Consider the following 17,301-nt stretch of genomic DNA (forward strand, 5'->3'; position numbering starts at 1 on the left):
TCTGCAAACATGTTTTGTTGGTTTATAAAGATTCCCCCGATGACTCTTTCTGAGAGGCTGCTTCAGATTCCTCTGCAGATGAGTTCCTGAACGGGCCACTGGGTTTCTCACGGCAAACACTTCCTCCTCCTCTTTAAGCATCTTTAGCATTTCTGTAAGGGATCATCCAGAAAACATCACCACTTCCTGTCTGTCCCATACCCGGGTCCTCCTCTAACTCCAGGCACACGTGACCTGATATGTCCTCAGAAAATCACTGAGTACATTAGAATGGCATCGACTTTTAGGATTTTAGTCCAACTGTCAGAGGATTTTCAGAGTAAAATGGGGTTTTCAAACATCAGTTGTGTTGGACGTCTGATGTCATGGTTCTCAGAGATGTTTAAACAGCCTTAGCTTTAGTCCTTGGTTAGCAAGTTAGCATTAGCAGGTCTGTAGGGGCTCTGTGGTCAGATTTCCCCAAAGTTTCCAACAGATGGCTCCTCCTTCAAGCAGCTTTCAGCACAAATGTGGACATTTTTCAAACAACCAAACAATCAAGTCAACAGCAGCCAAAGTATGAGTAGATCCATAAACGTAAGACTTTTAGGAAACCCACAACTTCTCCTTCCGCTACGTTAGCTCTCCAGTCACACCTACGATCCCTACACCTTCTGTTACCGTAGCGACAACTTTTGACTCCTTTTGGATTCACTCCACCCACCTCCACAGCAGCAATACATGTGACGTTTCTATCCTGGCTTTGGTCCATGGAAACTGATGTTATTTCTGTGTAAAAGGTTGAATTTATTTTCTGTATAAAAATCCCGAACGAGCCCCCAAATTGTTGTACCCCAGTCTTTGAGGTTGTAAAAGGACCCAACATGTGTTAGTAAACAGGAAATTGAACAAACATTGTTTACGTCAGATGGTTCCTCTCGATCTGGTGATCTGGTGATGTTTGTCAGTGTTTTCTACTTTGACCCCACAGTCTCGAGCTCATCTCAGGCCTAAACAGAGCAAAGAGCAGAGGTTTGTTCAGCCTCCATCTCTTCAGAGATCCTCCTCTTCTGTCATGTCCTATCGGCTGTGAACAGAGCTGTTGGGAAAAGCCTGTCGGAGCGTCCCTGTGTGGTATTTAAGCATGTCACTAAATGTCTCATTACAATAAAGCGGCTTGTGACGGAGCCTAACAAGCGGCGCGTCCCAGCTCTCGTTAGCAGCTCAGGTGTTTTGACTGACACATACGGGTTAAACTGGCCCTGCCGGCGCCATATGGATACGGATTAGTACCGGGAGATTCTTCACGGGAAAAACAAACAGCTGACAACTCCGGTACATGTCGCCCGCCAGCTCAGGGGCTGTGAAAAAACCCACGCAGGAAGTGGGTTTAGAGAGACGTTAGCATCGGTGCAGCGTCCCTAAAGAAGAAGCTGGTCCGTCAACAAATACGGACGTTCTACAGTTAGCCAACGAACATCAGCCAAGCTAAAGCAAAAGAACAGAGACATCTGTAAAACCAGGGAACGTTAGAGAGGTGATCCTGATCCAAGAACTAACACTGTTTACTGTCCTCGTGGTGGTTGTCATGGAAACGGTACCAGCTTCTTGTGCTGGTTTTCCTGAGGATCAAGAGTCAGGACCAAACTTCTGAGTGTCTGTCAAGAAACCGACCAATGAGAAGACCCACAGGAGAGCAGGAAGTGAGGGAAGTCTGTGCAGCCAATGCCATCTGGACCGAACTACACCGGTGGGTCAAACAGGAAGTCTGGACAAAGAAAACTACAAAAAACTACAAAGACCAAGATGCAGGTCTTCACGGTGAAGGGTCAAGAATCAAAATGAGGAAAACTATCAGTTCAGACGGGATGAGGGGTCCTCTCAGAAACAAAAGAGGGGGTCCCCTCAGAACAGGAAGTATTACAGAGACCTTTGACCTGGTAGAATATAGATGATGACTACAGTTTAAGACATTTTCTGAAGGATGATGTAAACCTGATGACCTACATCAGGGGTTCCCGGGTCCGGCCCTCCTCCACATTTGGACAAGGCCCCCAAACAGTTTTGGAAGGTTTAGGCTTTTATCAGTTTTGAGGCTAATTTCGCATTCACCAATTATTTCAGCTACATGCTAGCTGTTTTGGCTAATTTAGGCTTTTTTCCGGTTTTTAGGCTAATTTGGAGTTTAGCTAATATTTTAGCAACATTTTAGCTATTTCGGCTAATTTGGGCTTTTTTCAGGTTTTTACGCTAATTTGGAGTCTAGCTAATATTTTAGCGTTATGCTAGATGTTTTGGCTAATTTAGAAATGTTTCCAGTTTTTTAGGTTAATTTGGCCGTAAGCTAATACTTCAGCTACATGCTAGCTGTTTGGGCTAATTTAGGCTTCTTCCAGTTTTTTAGACTAATTTGGCATTCTAGCATTTCGCTAATATTTTAGCTAGCTATCAGCTTCAGTGTTTCCAGCTATCAGCTTCAGTGTTTTTAGGTATCAAATTATGCATCTTCAGCTACTAATCAATCACAGGTAATACTATATATCTAGTTTTTAGAATGTTTTAGTATTATTTTTTCTGTACAAATTACAGAGAGGAAATATTTTATTTTTTTTTAATATTTTAAATGTGTGGCTTTCTGGTAAACCATAAATATTTAAGTTTAGGCTGTGAATGTTACATTTTCTGTTAGCCCCCAAACCGACCCTGTTCCTCTATCAGAGAAGAAAACAGTTTTGGGGAAAAGTTTGGAGACTCTACATCCCAAACAGACGTTTTGTTTCATCGTGTCTTCATGAGATCAGCTGCCGGTCGGTTTTCAGTCGTCCCCCAAACCCCATGATCACCTGGAAGGCGGTTCTAGTCCGGATGGATCAGAGACTCGGGAGAACGTGGGGAGGTCGGGAACATTCAGGAAAGGTTGCCCGACCGCCCACGACACTGCCGTTCAGAAATGTCACTGCTTTTCCTGACACTTGTGCATCCCTCCCCAAGAAAAACAATCAGTGGCCTTTAACGGCGACGCCTCCTGCAGCGTCCCCACCTCCAGTCATCCGCCGGTCCTCGCGGATTACTCGGCTCCGGCGGGGAGACGCGCTCCGCCGTGATTATGCGGGAGCGTGTCGTGTTAACGGCAGAAGAACAACATGTGGCAGACATTTCGTTCAGACGCTAATGAACAAATTGCTGCTGTCAAAACAGCATGGGTCGGTGTTCATGGTTCAGCGAGCTGCAGGGGGGAGCAGAGGAGAAAAGAGCAGATGCAGGGTGAGGAGGACGGGAGGAGGACGGGAGGAGGACGGGAGGAGGACGAGAGGACGGGAGGAGGACGGGAGGAGGAGGACGGGAGGAGGACGGGAGGAGGACTGGAGGAGGACGGGAGGAGGACGGGAGGAGGACTGGAGGAGGACTGGAGGAGGAGGACGGGAGTAGGAGGGGAGGAGGACTGGAGGAACACGGGTAGGGGACGGGAGGAGGAGGACGGGGGGAGGACGGGAGGAGGACTGGAGGGGGACGGTGGGAGGAGGACGGGGGTGTCGTCCCTGAAACAGCAGTCCACTCTGGTTGAGACACAGACGTTTGTTTCAGGATCAACACATTTTTATTCCCAACTCCTCACATATTGACGTCTGGTTAAGGACCCCCCCGATGTTTTGGGAGTCCCCCAACTCATCGTTTTTTGACTTCCTGGTTCTCCCCATTAGATCATGGGTCCCCAACCTCTGGGGCACGAACCAGAACCAGTCCAGTACTGAGACGCGGAGCGGACCGGTACCCTAACGCGGTACCAGTATGTGTCTGGTACTGGTCCGATACCAGGTCTGGGCCTGGTTCCCGACTGACACCACATCTAAGGACAGGGATAACAATTTTAGATTTTAGTTATTGATTCTATTTTATGAAGACCTTCTGCTTCTGTAGAGTTACCAGTGTGAAGTCTAATGAAGTATTTCTGTTGAGATATTGGACTATGTAAATACAATTTATTTGAATTGGTACTACATCCAGTGCTGGGTTAGGGTATCAAGTTTGGGTACTGGTCCTGGACACGTCCCAAGGACCAGTCTTCGTCCGGTACCGCGTCCGAAACCTGTTCATGCCTGTCTGGCACCAGATCGGGTCCAGTACTGTATCTGTCGCTGGGTTAGGTTTAGGGTACCAGATATAGATATCCGTACTGGACAAACTAGTTCATGCTTCTTACCACGTCTGGAACTAGTTCACGTCTTGTACTGCACTGTACCTGCTTGGGTCAGGTACCCCGTCTTGTACTGAGTCTGGTGCTGGGTTAGGGGACCATGTTTGGGTACCAGTACTTAAGTAACTATGTTGCTTAAAGTAACGAACTAACTTAAGTAACTGTTTTAATGACTTTAAGTAATGTTACTTAGACGACCTTCAGTTGCCTAAGTATTGTTGTCAAATTTTAGTCAATATTTCGGGTGATGTACCCACGCAATAACACAGGTCAACACTAGCGTTCACTTTCACCACAGAGGACTAAAGTTTAATTTTGGTGGTACAAAAACATAAAATCCCTCATGACACAAACATACAAACTACAGGACAAACCATTCCTCCAGGAACCAGGGGGGCAGAGACTAAATAGAGACGATGTGAGCTGATGGTGGTGAGACGGACTCCCCACAAAGCACAAGGGAGACCTCAGTGGTACATCGGGCTGTACGGTGTATGGGGCATTGACCCGTCCAGGTCCTACAGGTGGCTGGTAGAGGGGATCACAGGTGTGTCTTTCAGGTCCTTTGAGGCTCGAGACCATGAAAACGGACCGCTCCACTGCTGTGTATCATGAAGTATTGGTACGGATCACATACAGATGATGCTGCTGTCTCTACGCCTCACTCTAGTGGTTAAACCCAGTCACATAAACACATCAACATTTTTATAGCATCCATGGATGGACTCCTCCCTCAACGGCCTGGTCTTCGTCTTGGCTGACTGCACTCAGCAGCTGGCAGCTCTCTGTTTATCACTTAAAGAGCCTCAGCGGGTGTTAATAATTGATTCACAGCCTCAGAGTCTACGGTCATGTTTGGGTTTAGGTCTGCGCCGTCCCCCAGGAACCCTTGAGGGGTATTTTGGGAGTGTTAGTGCACAGGTAGAGGGGGCGGAGGCAGACCTTCATGCTGATTAACAAAAGGAACATTTATATTCTACTATAGTGGAGGCCCAACACCCCTTACAGTTCCATTCACCTAGAAAATCAGAGGTCCACCGCTCTACCACTGGACCACAGAGGAGACACCTGATACTTCTACTGATCAGATCAGAGCCAGAACAAGGAGAAAACCTCCACGAGAGACCCTTTCTGAGGATCACATGACCAACCAACAGTGGGGTAAACATAATCAGTGTTTGTGATTATCTATGTGCTATGGATCTACGTTCAACCCAAATGAAAACTGTTCAAATTTCAGGACTTTATGGTTTAAGAAACGGTTCTGGACTCATCAACATTCCCACAGAACTTTCATCAAACTTCATCACCTCGTGGTGCATTTTAAAGTTTCTTTTAAACATTGGATCCAAAAAACCAGAAGAAGAACCAAGAACAGTTCTGATCCACCCAAACACACGTGGTGAGGAATGACCTTTGAGACCAGGTCCAGGGTCTGGACTATCAGATGGGTCCAGAACCTCCACAAACGGGACAGATGGTCTGAGACGCATGTTTCTGGAGGATTCCGTGTGGAGAAGATCCAGGAACTCTGGTTCTGTCATGTTAGAGTTCTCTATGAGGAGACACAGAAGGTGTTTGGTTCTGGTTTTGGTTTAGAGGACGTTCACAGATGGTTCTGAAGACATTAGATGATCTCAGATGGACCTCATGGTTCTGGTTTTGGTCTGGAGGACGTTCACAGATGGTTCTGAAGACATTAGAGGCACTCAGATGGACCTCATGGTTCTGGTCTACGCCCCGTCACGCGTTCTGCTCTTAGCCCTGGGACTTAAACCAGAGTCCCGTCGGGTTGTTTCCAGAATAGCAGAGTGTCTATAATGGTTTCTGGCGCTGAACCCGGTTGGATGTGTTCCACTCAGTGTTGTGAAGTCTCCTGGAATGCATTTTTAATGAAGCAGCACCAGAACCAGGCCGTTTGGGTCTCTTGGACATACATTTTTAGCAGATAAATGTTTAAGCTGTCGTCTTCTCAAGTCTTTCTGAAGAAAGCAGAGGTGGAGGTTCTGCTGGACCTGAGACACCACAGGAACCTCAGACACCCCAGAGATCCTCTGGAGGTGGGGGGGTGGGGGCTGGTCCTGTAAGCTCAGACATAAACCTGGAACTGGACGAAGAACCGGTCCAAATGTTGGTGTGTTGGTCCAGGAGGAGCATGTGAACGCCACATCCCTGCTTCTAATGCAAACAGCTGGACCGCGGTGCGTTCAGGCGCTGGACCGCGGTGCGTTCGGGCGCTGGTCCGCGGTGCGTTCAGGGGCTGGTCCGCGGTGTGTTCGGGTACTGGTCCGCGGTGCGTTTGGGTGCTGGACTGCGGTGCGTTCAGGTACATCACCGTTCAGAGGTTTGGGTTACAGACTCAGGAAACTGGTGACGGGTGAAAGCCTAAAGACGGATGGAGAGTGTCTCTGAAGCAGAGATGGTCCAGGAGGAGGAGCATCAGATATCTGAAGAGACGATGTTCCTGAACCTGCAGCGGTGTCAGCAGAGCTCATCGATTTGATCCTCGCAGGACCCCATACTCGCTGCTGCTGGCATTGATTCCTGCACAAATGAGCCTCTCAGTGAACTAATAAAGTGGTTTCTCTGCAAATAAAAACCACTTCATGAGAAAATACACAATAACCCTCGTGTTCCTGTCAAACATCTGATTCATTGGTCCTGGATGACTGACGGGTGGACACAGATGTCTACAGGAGGGGGATAGTCCAACCTGCAGGGACGCCCAGGTGACCTTCAGGACAGATCAAGGTCATAGACTGTTCAGAGAACAGTAGAGAGAAAATGTTTTTATCTATGGGTGTGCTGCAGGTCGTAGTGAACACTTCTACAAGCTCAGTGTTCTTGTGGTAGAGTGTCCGCCCTGAGATTTGAGGGTCGTGGGTTTAAATCCCGGCCGAGTCATACCAAAGACTCTAAAAATGGGCCAGTACTGGTACCCAAACACTATCGTGCTCTGAGTCTGGTAATGCGTCCAGAACCAATACTGACATTGATAGTACTGGGTTAAGGATCGTGTTGGGATACTGGTCTCAGTACTGGACCGGTACCAGTCTGCGGCTCGGGCACTGAGGAATTTCATTGGAACAGCCAGCATGTCAAAAAACGATGAGTTGAAACCCAAAATGACAGTTTTTGACGCGGAGGGTCCTTAACCAAACGAAGGCGAGGAGTTGGGAATGAGAATGTGGTCTGGTGGACAGCTTGTGGTGACCCAGCTGGTTCTGGGTCACTCCCACTGTTACGTCCTGCTGCTGCTGTGCTGCCACTTCTCAACACGTCCTGCCATTCTCCTCACATGGCAGGTGGGTGGGGCAAGTGATCTTAAGTAGCACCTGTCAGGTATTTCGGAGAACAGCTGGTAGTCTTGGTTTTTGGGCTTTGTTTATTTGTTTTCTTTAGGTAGTTTTGGTTAGGATGAGCTGCTGACTCAGACGGTCGACATGGTTGGTCAGCAGTCTCCCCGACTTATTTTACGTTTGGTTTTGTCTTTTTGTTTGAACCGCACACCAATTCCTCAATGTTTGTTCTTTCTTTGCAGGACAGGTTGTAGTTTATTTAAACTTTATTCTGTGTTTCTTTTACCCTTGCTGTCCCGTTCCTACGTTATGGTTTCCTTTTAGAATTTCTCCCTAGACTTTGGGCCGGTTTCCCCGTCTGGGACATAACACCGCCTTCACCACTGATGCCGTCCGCCATAGCAGGTGCTATCTCTCCAGCTTCATGGACTGATGATGATTTACTAGGACAACATCAAAAGATCCTCCAGTTTCATCCGTACTTTCCCCTCTCAGGTTAATGCTCACACTGGGAGGTAACCTTTAAAACGGCGTCAGGACTGAAGTACACCGCACCCAGATAGACTAGATACATTTAATAGATGTATTTACACCAGAATGTAGAACACTTGAAACAATAATCCAGCTGTAATCTGTTTATTTGTTCAGTCTAGATGATAATCCACAGACAAACATTCTGCATGTCGGACTCAAACCCAAACAGCACGCAGAGGCTAACCGCTAGCGCGGCGCAGACAGACACGTGACCCGCTAACCCGCAGCGCTGCTGTTCAGCAGAAGGACAGCTTGTTTGAGGCTGAGCCACGGAGGGAGATGGAAGCACGCTGCTGCTCCTAATGGAATGTAAAAATAAATCTGCCACACGCGTAATCTGATTACACGGGAAACAGTGATCACCGCCGCAGAACGGAGCGGCGTGGAGAGGAAAACAGGCGTTCCTGAAAGGATCATCAGCCGTGTTCAGGGGGATCCAAACGTCTGCGTTCAGGATGTCTGCATCTTCATCAGAGTAACTCCTCCTGAACATCAGGTCTGGAGCAGGAAAACCAACGTTCTCTTCATACTGAGACCAGCAGCAGAGAAAACCAGGAGAACCTCCTCAGTCTGGATGGTTCAGTCTGGATCCTCCTTCAGCCAAAACGCTGAGACCTTCAAGGTGTAAAGAAAACTCTTTAAACAAGTCCTGTAAAACAACAATGTGCTGAACCTCTCTGACCCCACAGGATGGTCCGGTTTGTGCCGTACTCGCCACCTCCACCGCCATCAGAGGGTCTGTGAATACGACTGTGGAGGACTTTGGCCCTGAAGAAGTGCAGGTTCACACCTTAACCCAAGAACCCACGGAGACATCAGTGCTTTGGACTAAGGACTTTGGCTCTGAAGAAGTGCAGGTTCACACCTTAACCCAAGAGAACCCACGAAGACATCAGTGCTTTGGACTAAGGACTTTGGCCCTGAAGAAGTTCAGGTTCAGGTTCACACCTTAACCCAAGAGAACCCACGAAGACATCAGTGTCTCAGGAATGAATCTATGATGTGGTTTACGTGGTTTATAAGGCGCTCCATCTTATTTTAATTTCACTAACACTGGGTCGGAGTCTTCGTGGGTTAAGAGGAAAATACACATAAAAAATATTCTAAAATAATCAAAATACTAAACTGAATACTTATAATAACACAAAAAATACAAAAGATTAAAAAAGAACAGAAAAAGAATAATAAATCATGACATCATAACTCATTTTGAAATAAGTATATTAATAATAATTATAATAAATAATTAAAAATAAACAAAAGTGAATACTAGAAATAAAACCAAATATAAAAAAATAAAATAAAAAATGACATATTAAAAATTATTAATAATAAATAATGAAATAATTACCCAAATCTATATTATTAATAAATTAGTAAAATGAATATATATAATAATGTAAAATAAAAATATGTTCAAAAGAATATCAGAAGCACCAGTAACGAGTTCTGCTCTACTGTCCACCAGAACCACATCCTGTCTCCCTCCAGAACCTCTACCAGGTCCAGATCTCTGTCCTCCGTTTAGAAGCTGAGCTATGCTAACCATCCATCCAGACGAGGAATCCGTCATCAATCAACCGATCAACACAGATGTTTCCAGACTAATGAGGATGTGGACGGTGGCTGAGGTGGAGCGGACGCTCGCTGGTGGATTTCCTGAATTCTCTGGGTGTTTTTAGAGACGCAGAATTGTTTGAGGGAAGCTGTCAGCTGTGAACAGACACAGGATTGTGGGATTATCCGTCCTGCCTTTGGTAATCTACCACGAAGCAAAGAGGTCAGATTCCCTTTAGAGTGGAGCTGTCAAACATTCCCATCAGTGCCGGTGTTCCCTTCTCCGGCGGCCCCGCCCACCCCGACCCACAAAGAAGATTGCACCAGAACTAATGTTTGTCATTACGACCATTTACCTTCTTTCTCTGTGAGATGGGACCGACGTAAACGTCGACAACAGGGGCGCACAAGGATAAATAAAAATAAAATAAAATAAAATAAAATAAACCATAGGTTAGCCAAAACAACTAGCTTGTAGCTGAAAAATAGCTAAACTTTAAAATAGCCAAAAAACTAAAAAAAAGACAAAATTAGCCAAAACAGCTAGCATGTTGCTAAAATATTAGCTAAACTCCAATATTACCTATAACTTCTCAGTAAATACCAACATAGTAAAAAAGTTAGCAGAATGCTAATTTTTATCAACCTAAACCTTCAATAACCTTCAATATTTTACTCTCTACAAAAATATATTTGGTCAAAAATAATAACAATGAAGTAAAATGATCTGGAGGGCCGGATCCGGCCCCCGGGCCTTGACTTTAACACACGCGGTCTTCATGGTACCTGGAGAATGAAACTATCATCCAGAACGGACCGACAGTCCGGCGCTGGACCTACCGTCTTCCAGGGGCACGTAGATGTTCATGTAGAGGCAGTCCTCGCTCTGCTCCTGCACGTACGTCACCACCGTATCCAGGTTGGCGGTGAACCACACGGGGAGCATGTCGTTGAGTAAAAAGCGGTCCTCCAGGAACTGAGGACAAACCGGCGGGAACTGCGTAGCATTCCTGATGCCCGGCCAGGAGACGGGAGGCTCCGGCGGCTGGAACCTCCGCTCTCCGGTTGGGGCCATGGCGTAGGGGATTCCCAGGTACTGCTCCACCGGTCCCAGGATCTCGTTGGGAAGCGTCACCTTCACTCCTCGCAGCTTCCCGTAGTTGGTGGTGACCACCGGGTGCTGCTGGGCTTGAAGGAGGGGCAGACAGGCGGACAGCAGCCACAAGGGCAGAAAAAGGCTGGTTTTGGCCCAGGGGGGGCTAATCCATGACGGGTCTCTGGGCGCAGACATGGTCCTGGTTGTGCTTGTGCTCCTTGGTACTCCCCTGGTCCTGCTGGGTCTCAGATGCTGAGCAGAGGGCTGCAGATCCAGTCGACTGAAGACTTTTTCTCCAAGTTCCCCATCCTCAGCAGTGGTCCTGACGGTGTCTGTCCTCCACTCCTTCAGGTGTCCTGAAAAACACAAAAGAAGGAGGTCAGATGGAGGGAGTCCAATACTGGACTCAGTTCAGGGTGGTAAGGTCAGACCTGACCAAAGACCAGACGTCTAGACTCAAGGAGATCCTTGAAACTAACCAGGAAACTTGGAGAGAACCAAAACTGTGAGGCTTTAATGATGGACTAACCCGACCGGATCAGACCCACGGACCGATGGTTCACATCCACCAGTCTGGATCATGGACAACACATGAAATCATGGAGCTGGTGTGGGGACAAGAACCTCCCAAAATGGGTCAGAAAAGGAGGTTTTTGGAATTTCACCAAATGTCTGACACGTTTAGAAACCACCAAACCCAGCAAAAGAAAAATCTGTCATCCGTAAATTAATGTATTCAGCAGCACATTCTCACTCCCAACTCCTCATATATGGACCTATGGTTGGGCCCCCTCTGCGCCACTCTTTCAAATTTCGGGTGACCCAACTCGTTTTTTTTTTAATTGCTAGATGTTCCGATTAAATCACAGCTCAGCTCAAGCTCAAGCTTGTAAAACTGCATTTTTTCATCTACGTAATATCGCTAAGATTAAAAATATGTTATCTAAAAGTGATGCTGAAAAACTCATCCATGCATTTGTTACGTCTAGACTGGATTACTGTAACTCTTTACTGATAGCATGCCCTAAAAGTTCTTTAAAAAGTCTTCAGCTTGTCCAGAATGCAGCAGCAAGATTGTTAGCAGGAACTAGCAGAAGAGAACACATCACTCCTGTGTTAGCTTCTCTCCACTGGCTCCCAGTTGAATTTAGAGTAAAGTTCAAAATCCTCCTGTTAACATATAAGGCTCTGAATGGTGTGGCCCCATCCTATATTAGAGATCTCATAGTTCCTTACCAGCCAATCAGAACACTTCGCTCACAGAATGCAGGACTGCTTGTAGTTCCTAGAATTTCCAAAAGTACAGTTGGAGGTAGAACCTTCAGCTATCAAGCTCCTGTTCTATGGAATAAGCTCCCAGCTCATGTCAGAGAGGCAGGCACAGTTTCTACCTTCAAAACTAGCCTTAAAACATTCCTATTTGGACAGGCGTTCTGCCAGACTAGCCAGTAATCATAGAATAATTAACATAATGCTCCCATACTGTTCTGAAGTTTGGGGAAATAATTATTATAATCACATACTTCTCCAATATATGCTTGCAATATAAATTATGAAATATGTATATTCTCTACATAATAACATAGAAGGCTGCTAGAAGTTAGAAGCTGGGGAAAGTATGGTGCACTGGGGCTCTGTCCTCTTTTCCATCTACTTCTCCTCTCCTCTACTTTTTTATTTACTTCTAATTGTATGCCTTTGTTGGTGGTGCAGTATAATTCACATGTTTTTCCTTCTCTCCGACTCCCCTGTGGGAGACCGGGAGAGATTGCAGTTTCCGGGAGACTTGTTGGTGATCCTGACGAAGCCCCGCCCATCTGGATGAAGCCCCGACACCATCCTGCATCTCTGAGTGGGAGTGATTCCTGGTGGGTCGTCTGTCCTCCTGCTCCTGGTCGTGGACTGCAGTTCTGCTTCATCTGGACTATGGACTTAATCATCACTCGTCCCTCAGCTCTATATGAATGAACTCTACTCATATATGCAGTTTTAGCAGCTAACTTTTCTTTAACCGTTCTGGTATCGCCTGTCCGTCCTGGGATGGGATCTCTCCCTCATGTGGGAATCCCTAAGGTTTCTTCTTTTTTTCCTGACTCAGGTTTTTTTTAGGAGTTTTTCCTTACCGCGAGGGAGGGTCTAAGGACAGGGATGACCTGTTCTTTATAGTCTGTTTAGTTTTTACCTATTGTGCATATTTTATGACTCCATCTGTGCATCTGTAAAAACTACAGGCATGAAGCCCAATGAGGCAAATTGAATTTGTGATATTGGGCTATATAAATAAAATTGAATTGAAAATTGAATTGAATTGCCCAACCTCCAGGCAGCGAACCGGATCGGGTCCAGTCCCTAACCCATTACCGGTTTGTCACCAGTACCACATTTGGGTCTGAAACTGCGCCCAGTACTACGTCCGGTTCCAGGCTAGTGTTAGGATACCAGTACCAGGTTTGGATACCAATACTGGACGTGTTCTGAGGTCAAGTCCACGTCTGGTACCGCATCTGATACTGCGTCCAGAGTTGGACACCTGTGATTTAATGGGAACAGCCAGAACATCAGAAACAATTGGGGGCCCCCAAAATTCTAAAAGGTGGCACAGAGGGGCCCCAACCATACGTCCATACATGTCCAGTAGGAGGTGAGAATGTGTAACCCTGAGACACAACCACTCATGCTTTCACTCTGGGTTAGAGTGGAGCATCAATGATTCCTGAGTCTTTTCCTGGACTGTCCGGGTTTGAATTCTGAGGTCCTGATCCGAGTTATAAACTCAGGGGTTGACACACAGAACCACAGACAAGAACTGGACTTTGGGTCTGATGCAGTTAAAGTCTCTGGTAAAAATGGGACGTTAATAGTCTGGAAACAGAAAAAGCCAAGGATTTAGAGTCGACTTTGCTCTGCATCTCCTCCGATAAGCTTCTGACTGGACCAGTCCTATCAGAACCCGATGGCACAGAACCAGGCGACTCCATCCGGTTCAACAAGATTCAGAAAGGTACCAGGTAACTGGTAACACACCAGAGAAGGTTTTAAGAAAAATTTTTTTGATTTTTTTCTGTTGCTGAGCTGTCAGTTCTGGTTTGGACCTTCTCCCCTTTTGTCTGCCAGAACCCCAGCGGTACCAGGAGTAACTAAATGAAATGAATCTCATGCCAACGCTCATGAGTAACAGTCAGTCAAACAGATTCTCTTGGTTCCGTGAAGTGAGAACGGTGAGTGTTTTTGCTCTTCCGTCTCATTTCTTTTCCTGCATCGTGGAGCAGATCACCTGATTTCTTCTCTGATGAAGCTGCAAAACAAACGACTGACACAACAGGAGCCGAGCTTTTATTCTGAAAGATTTGTTTTCCTTCAATCCAGAGATCTGAAATTAAAGGACCAGACAGTTTCTGTAGAGGATTTCAGCCTCCGATAGATCATCACAGAGACTCAAATGCCAGAAATGGAATCAATGTCTCTGTAATGCAAAGAAGGGACGTGAGCGTGTTCAGGCGGTCGCACAGGAACACGTTCGATTCCCACCAGTGGTTTAAAGGAAAAGAGGCTCATATCAAACTCTAGTTTGATCGGAGTTTGATCAGACTAACAGCCGTCTGGTTTCGGTCCAAAGTCACTTCCTGGTCTCCACTTTTACCGTGTGGTTCATGAGGCTGCGCTTTATTCTGAAAGGGCCTGGTGTCCATGAACAACGGTTCCTGTTTACAATCTATCTTTGGTAAATCCAAACGTATTAGAGAGTTTGAGTCTTTAGAGGTTAACGATCAACAGCTGACCAGTGACTGTCCAATCAGAGCTGATCACATGGACATCAGCTGATTGGTTCAGCGCTCTGATTGGCTGTTTCATCTCTAAATGTGGGCAGAAATAAATCAAAGTGAATGTTCGGCTTTTCTTTCTGAACTTGCAGGCTTTTTGATGCAAACCCGTCTGAACCGGATCGGACTACCAGGTTCTCCTCAGACAGTAGGAGGTTCTCTGTCTGAAGGGAGGTGTCTCATGTGGAGGACAGCATGGCTGCCCCGCCCACTTCCTCGGACTCTCCTGGTTCTTGTAGATGTTCGTTCCTGACCCCTCTGAAGACCTGTCATCCACAGATATAGTGACTCCTACATGAACAGAGGATCTTCTGGAGGAGACGGAGGAGGAGACCTCCTCCTGAAGGAGACGGTTCTTGAACATCATTAATTCTGCTGATTCTGTCTCTTAGAATGGACCGGTCCATTCTGAGAGGTCCATGGAAGTAGCAGTTTGGCATGCAGGCTGAGGCTTGTAGAAAGATGTTTCTAGAATCGCCTCTAATGGGGTTTCACTGGAGGATAGCAATAGTGTTGCATTGAGTTATGTTGATGTATTCCAGTCTCGTTCTTTGGTCTTTAGAACCAACTTTCATTGAGGAACATTCATGGTGCCGCGGTGAACGGCGTCGATGTATTCCGGTCCTGTTCTGGTCTTTAGATCCGTCTCTCATTGAGGAACATTCGTGGCGCCGTGGTGAATGGCGCCGATGTATTCCCGTCTCGTTCTTTGGTCTTTAGATCCGTCTCTTATTGAGGAACATTCATGGCGCCGCGGTGAACGGCGTAGATGTATTCCAGTCTCGTTCTTTGGTCTATAGAACCAACTTTCATTGAGGAACATTCATGGCGCTGCGGTGAACGGCGTCGATGTATTCCAGTCTCGTTCTTTGGTCTATAGAACCAACTTTCATTGAGGTACATTTATGGTGCCGCGGTGAACGGCGTCGATGTATTCCAGTCTCGTTCTTTGGTCTTTAGATCCGTCTCTTATTGAGGAACATTTGTGGCGCCGCGGTGAACGGCGTCGATGTATTCCAGTCTCGTTCTTTGGTCTATAGAACCAACTTTCATTGAGGAACATTCGTGGCGCTGCGGTGAGTGATGGCGTTGCTCCGTGTTGATTGAGGCTTCCTGTCCGGGTGACGGAGCAGAGAGTTTTTGTGATAACTCGGTGACAAACTGTCCTTCCGGCGGCGGCGTCTGCCAGCAGATTGCAGAGAACAACACACCCTAATGATTATCAGGGATCAGTCTTATGAATATCAATGAAGGCCGCCTCTGCCATTTGCATTCCTGTCTAGAAAACGATTCCACCGCCGTTCTGCCGTCCACTGACCGCCTCAGACCTTTGTGCCGCTGTAGATAATGATTAATCACACGGTGGAGCCTTCAGCCGGCATCGCGGTGACGTGTCGGCGTGGAGACTCTCACTAATTGAACTCAATCTGAAGGATTTCAGCGTCTCGGCTGCAGAGTTCTGCTGGAACTGAGAGGAGCGGCGCCGTCCTGGGATTCTCCTTGAAACCAAACGGGTTGTCCACTTTCTGCTGTGGAGCCTCAGCGACCAATCAGAAACGACCTCTGAGCGGCAGCTGCACAACAGGCTGAGGGTGTCAAACCTGTTTCACGCCGTCTGGAGTTCATCAACGCTGGAAACGATTATTCACAGTCAGCAGTTCCCACCAAAAAAACTGTCTCCCAAGAAAGTCCAAGAAGAAGGAAAAACCTCCAACCACAAAACCTGGATCAGAGGACTTGGTCTATTTTAAAACCAGTTTCTACAGTTGTTAAAGTCTTCACATTACTGTTTTTTCAAAATAAAAGTATGTCATCTAAAAACACTTTAATTTTTTTTTTTTAAATAAAAAAATAAAAACACTTTAAATTATTAATAAATATGGTTTGTTTTAACGAAAACTGTATTACTTAAGAATAAAAATCCTTTTTAATTAATTTATCAGACCAAAGTAGAGAAACCAAACCCAACATTTCCTCCTAATGAGATCTTCTAAGGATCATTTCCTGCCATAGATATACAGAAATGTGACTATAATGTTGGGCCAGCATGGAGGAGGAGGGCTGATGATACGGGCCTGGACAGCAGAGTTTGGGTGAGTCATCAACAGACAGATTTGAGAGTTGGACCAGCTGCACTCCAACTCATCATATAGTAGTGCTGCCACAAACGATTATTTTATTCTAAAATCACAGATTATTTCTACTGATTAGTCGACTAATCGGGTCATGTGTAAAGTGGATGTAAAGCACAAATACCTGCAATAATGTTTGTGTCAATGCTGTACGGTAAATGTGGTCACTGAAGATGCTAGTGCTGATAGCTGAAGATGCTGAAACTGATAGCCGAAGATGCTGAAACTGATAGCTAAAAACGCTGAAACTGATAGCTGAAGATGCTGAAACTGATAGCTGAAGATGCTGAAACTGATAGCCAGCTAAATTATTAGCTAAATGCCTAAATAGTTAAAAAAAAATGACAACAAGCCTTATGTAGCTAAAATAGTAAGCATGTAGCTGAAATGGTAGCTAAACTCCAAAATAGCCTAAAAAAACACAAAAACTAAGTTAGTCAAAACAGCTAGCATGCAGCTGAAATATTAGTCAGTTTATTAGACAGTTTAAAAAAACGTAATAAATGCCAAAATAGTCCAAAAAGCTAGCAGAATACCATTCTAACTTTACTTTACTACACTCTGACTCCATATAACGTGAGGTAGCCACTAATTGACTATTCAATTAGTCGTCTAATATTTTAATAGTCAATTAGTCGTCTAATCTTGGCAGCCATATCATATATGGATGTGTGGTTGGGGCCCTCTG

The 17,301-nt window shown here is 46.0% G+C and overlaps 1 protein-coding gene across 1 annotated transcript in view; it reads right to left on the minus strand.

Moving 5' to 3' along the window:
- Positions 1-17,301, minus strand: part of nlgn4xa (neuroligin 4 X-linked a) — a 62,633-nt gene that overhangs the window by 42,033 nt on the left and 3,299 nt on the right. Inside the window, exon 2 of the mRNA XM_024263120.2 lies at positions 10,405-11,016. Within this exon, the coding sequence (XP_024118888.1) occupies positions 10,405-10,855 (451 nt within the window). The 5' untranslated portion in view covers positions 10,856-11,016. The remainder of the gene's footprint in view (positions 1-10,404; positions 11,017-17,301) is intronic.

This window comes from Oryzias melastigma, linkage group LG2, assembly GCF_002922805.2.
Source record: "Oryzias melastigma strain HK-1 linkage group LG2, ASM292280v2, whole genome shotgun sequence".
NCBI classification, from domain to species: Eukaryota; Metazoa; Chordata; class Actinopteri; order Beloniformes; family Adrianichthyidae; genus Oryzias; species Oryzias melastigma.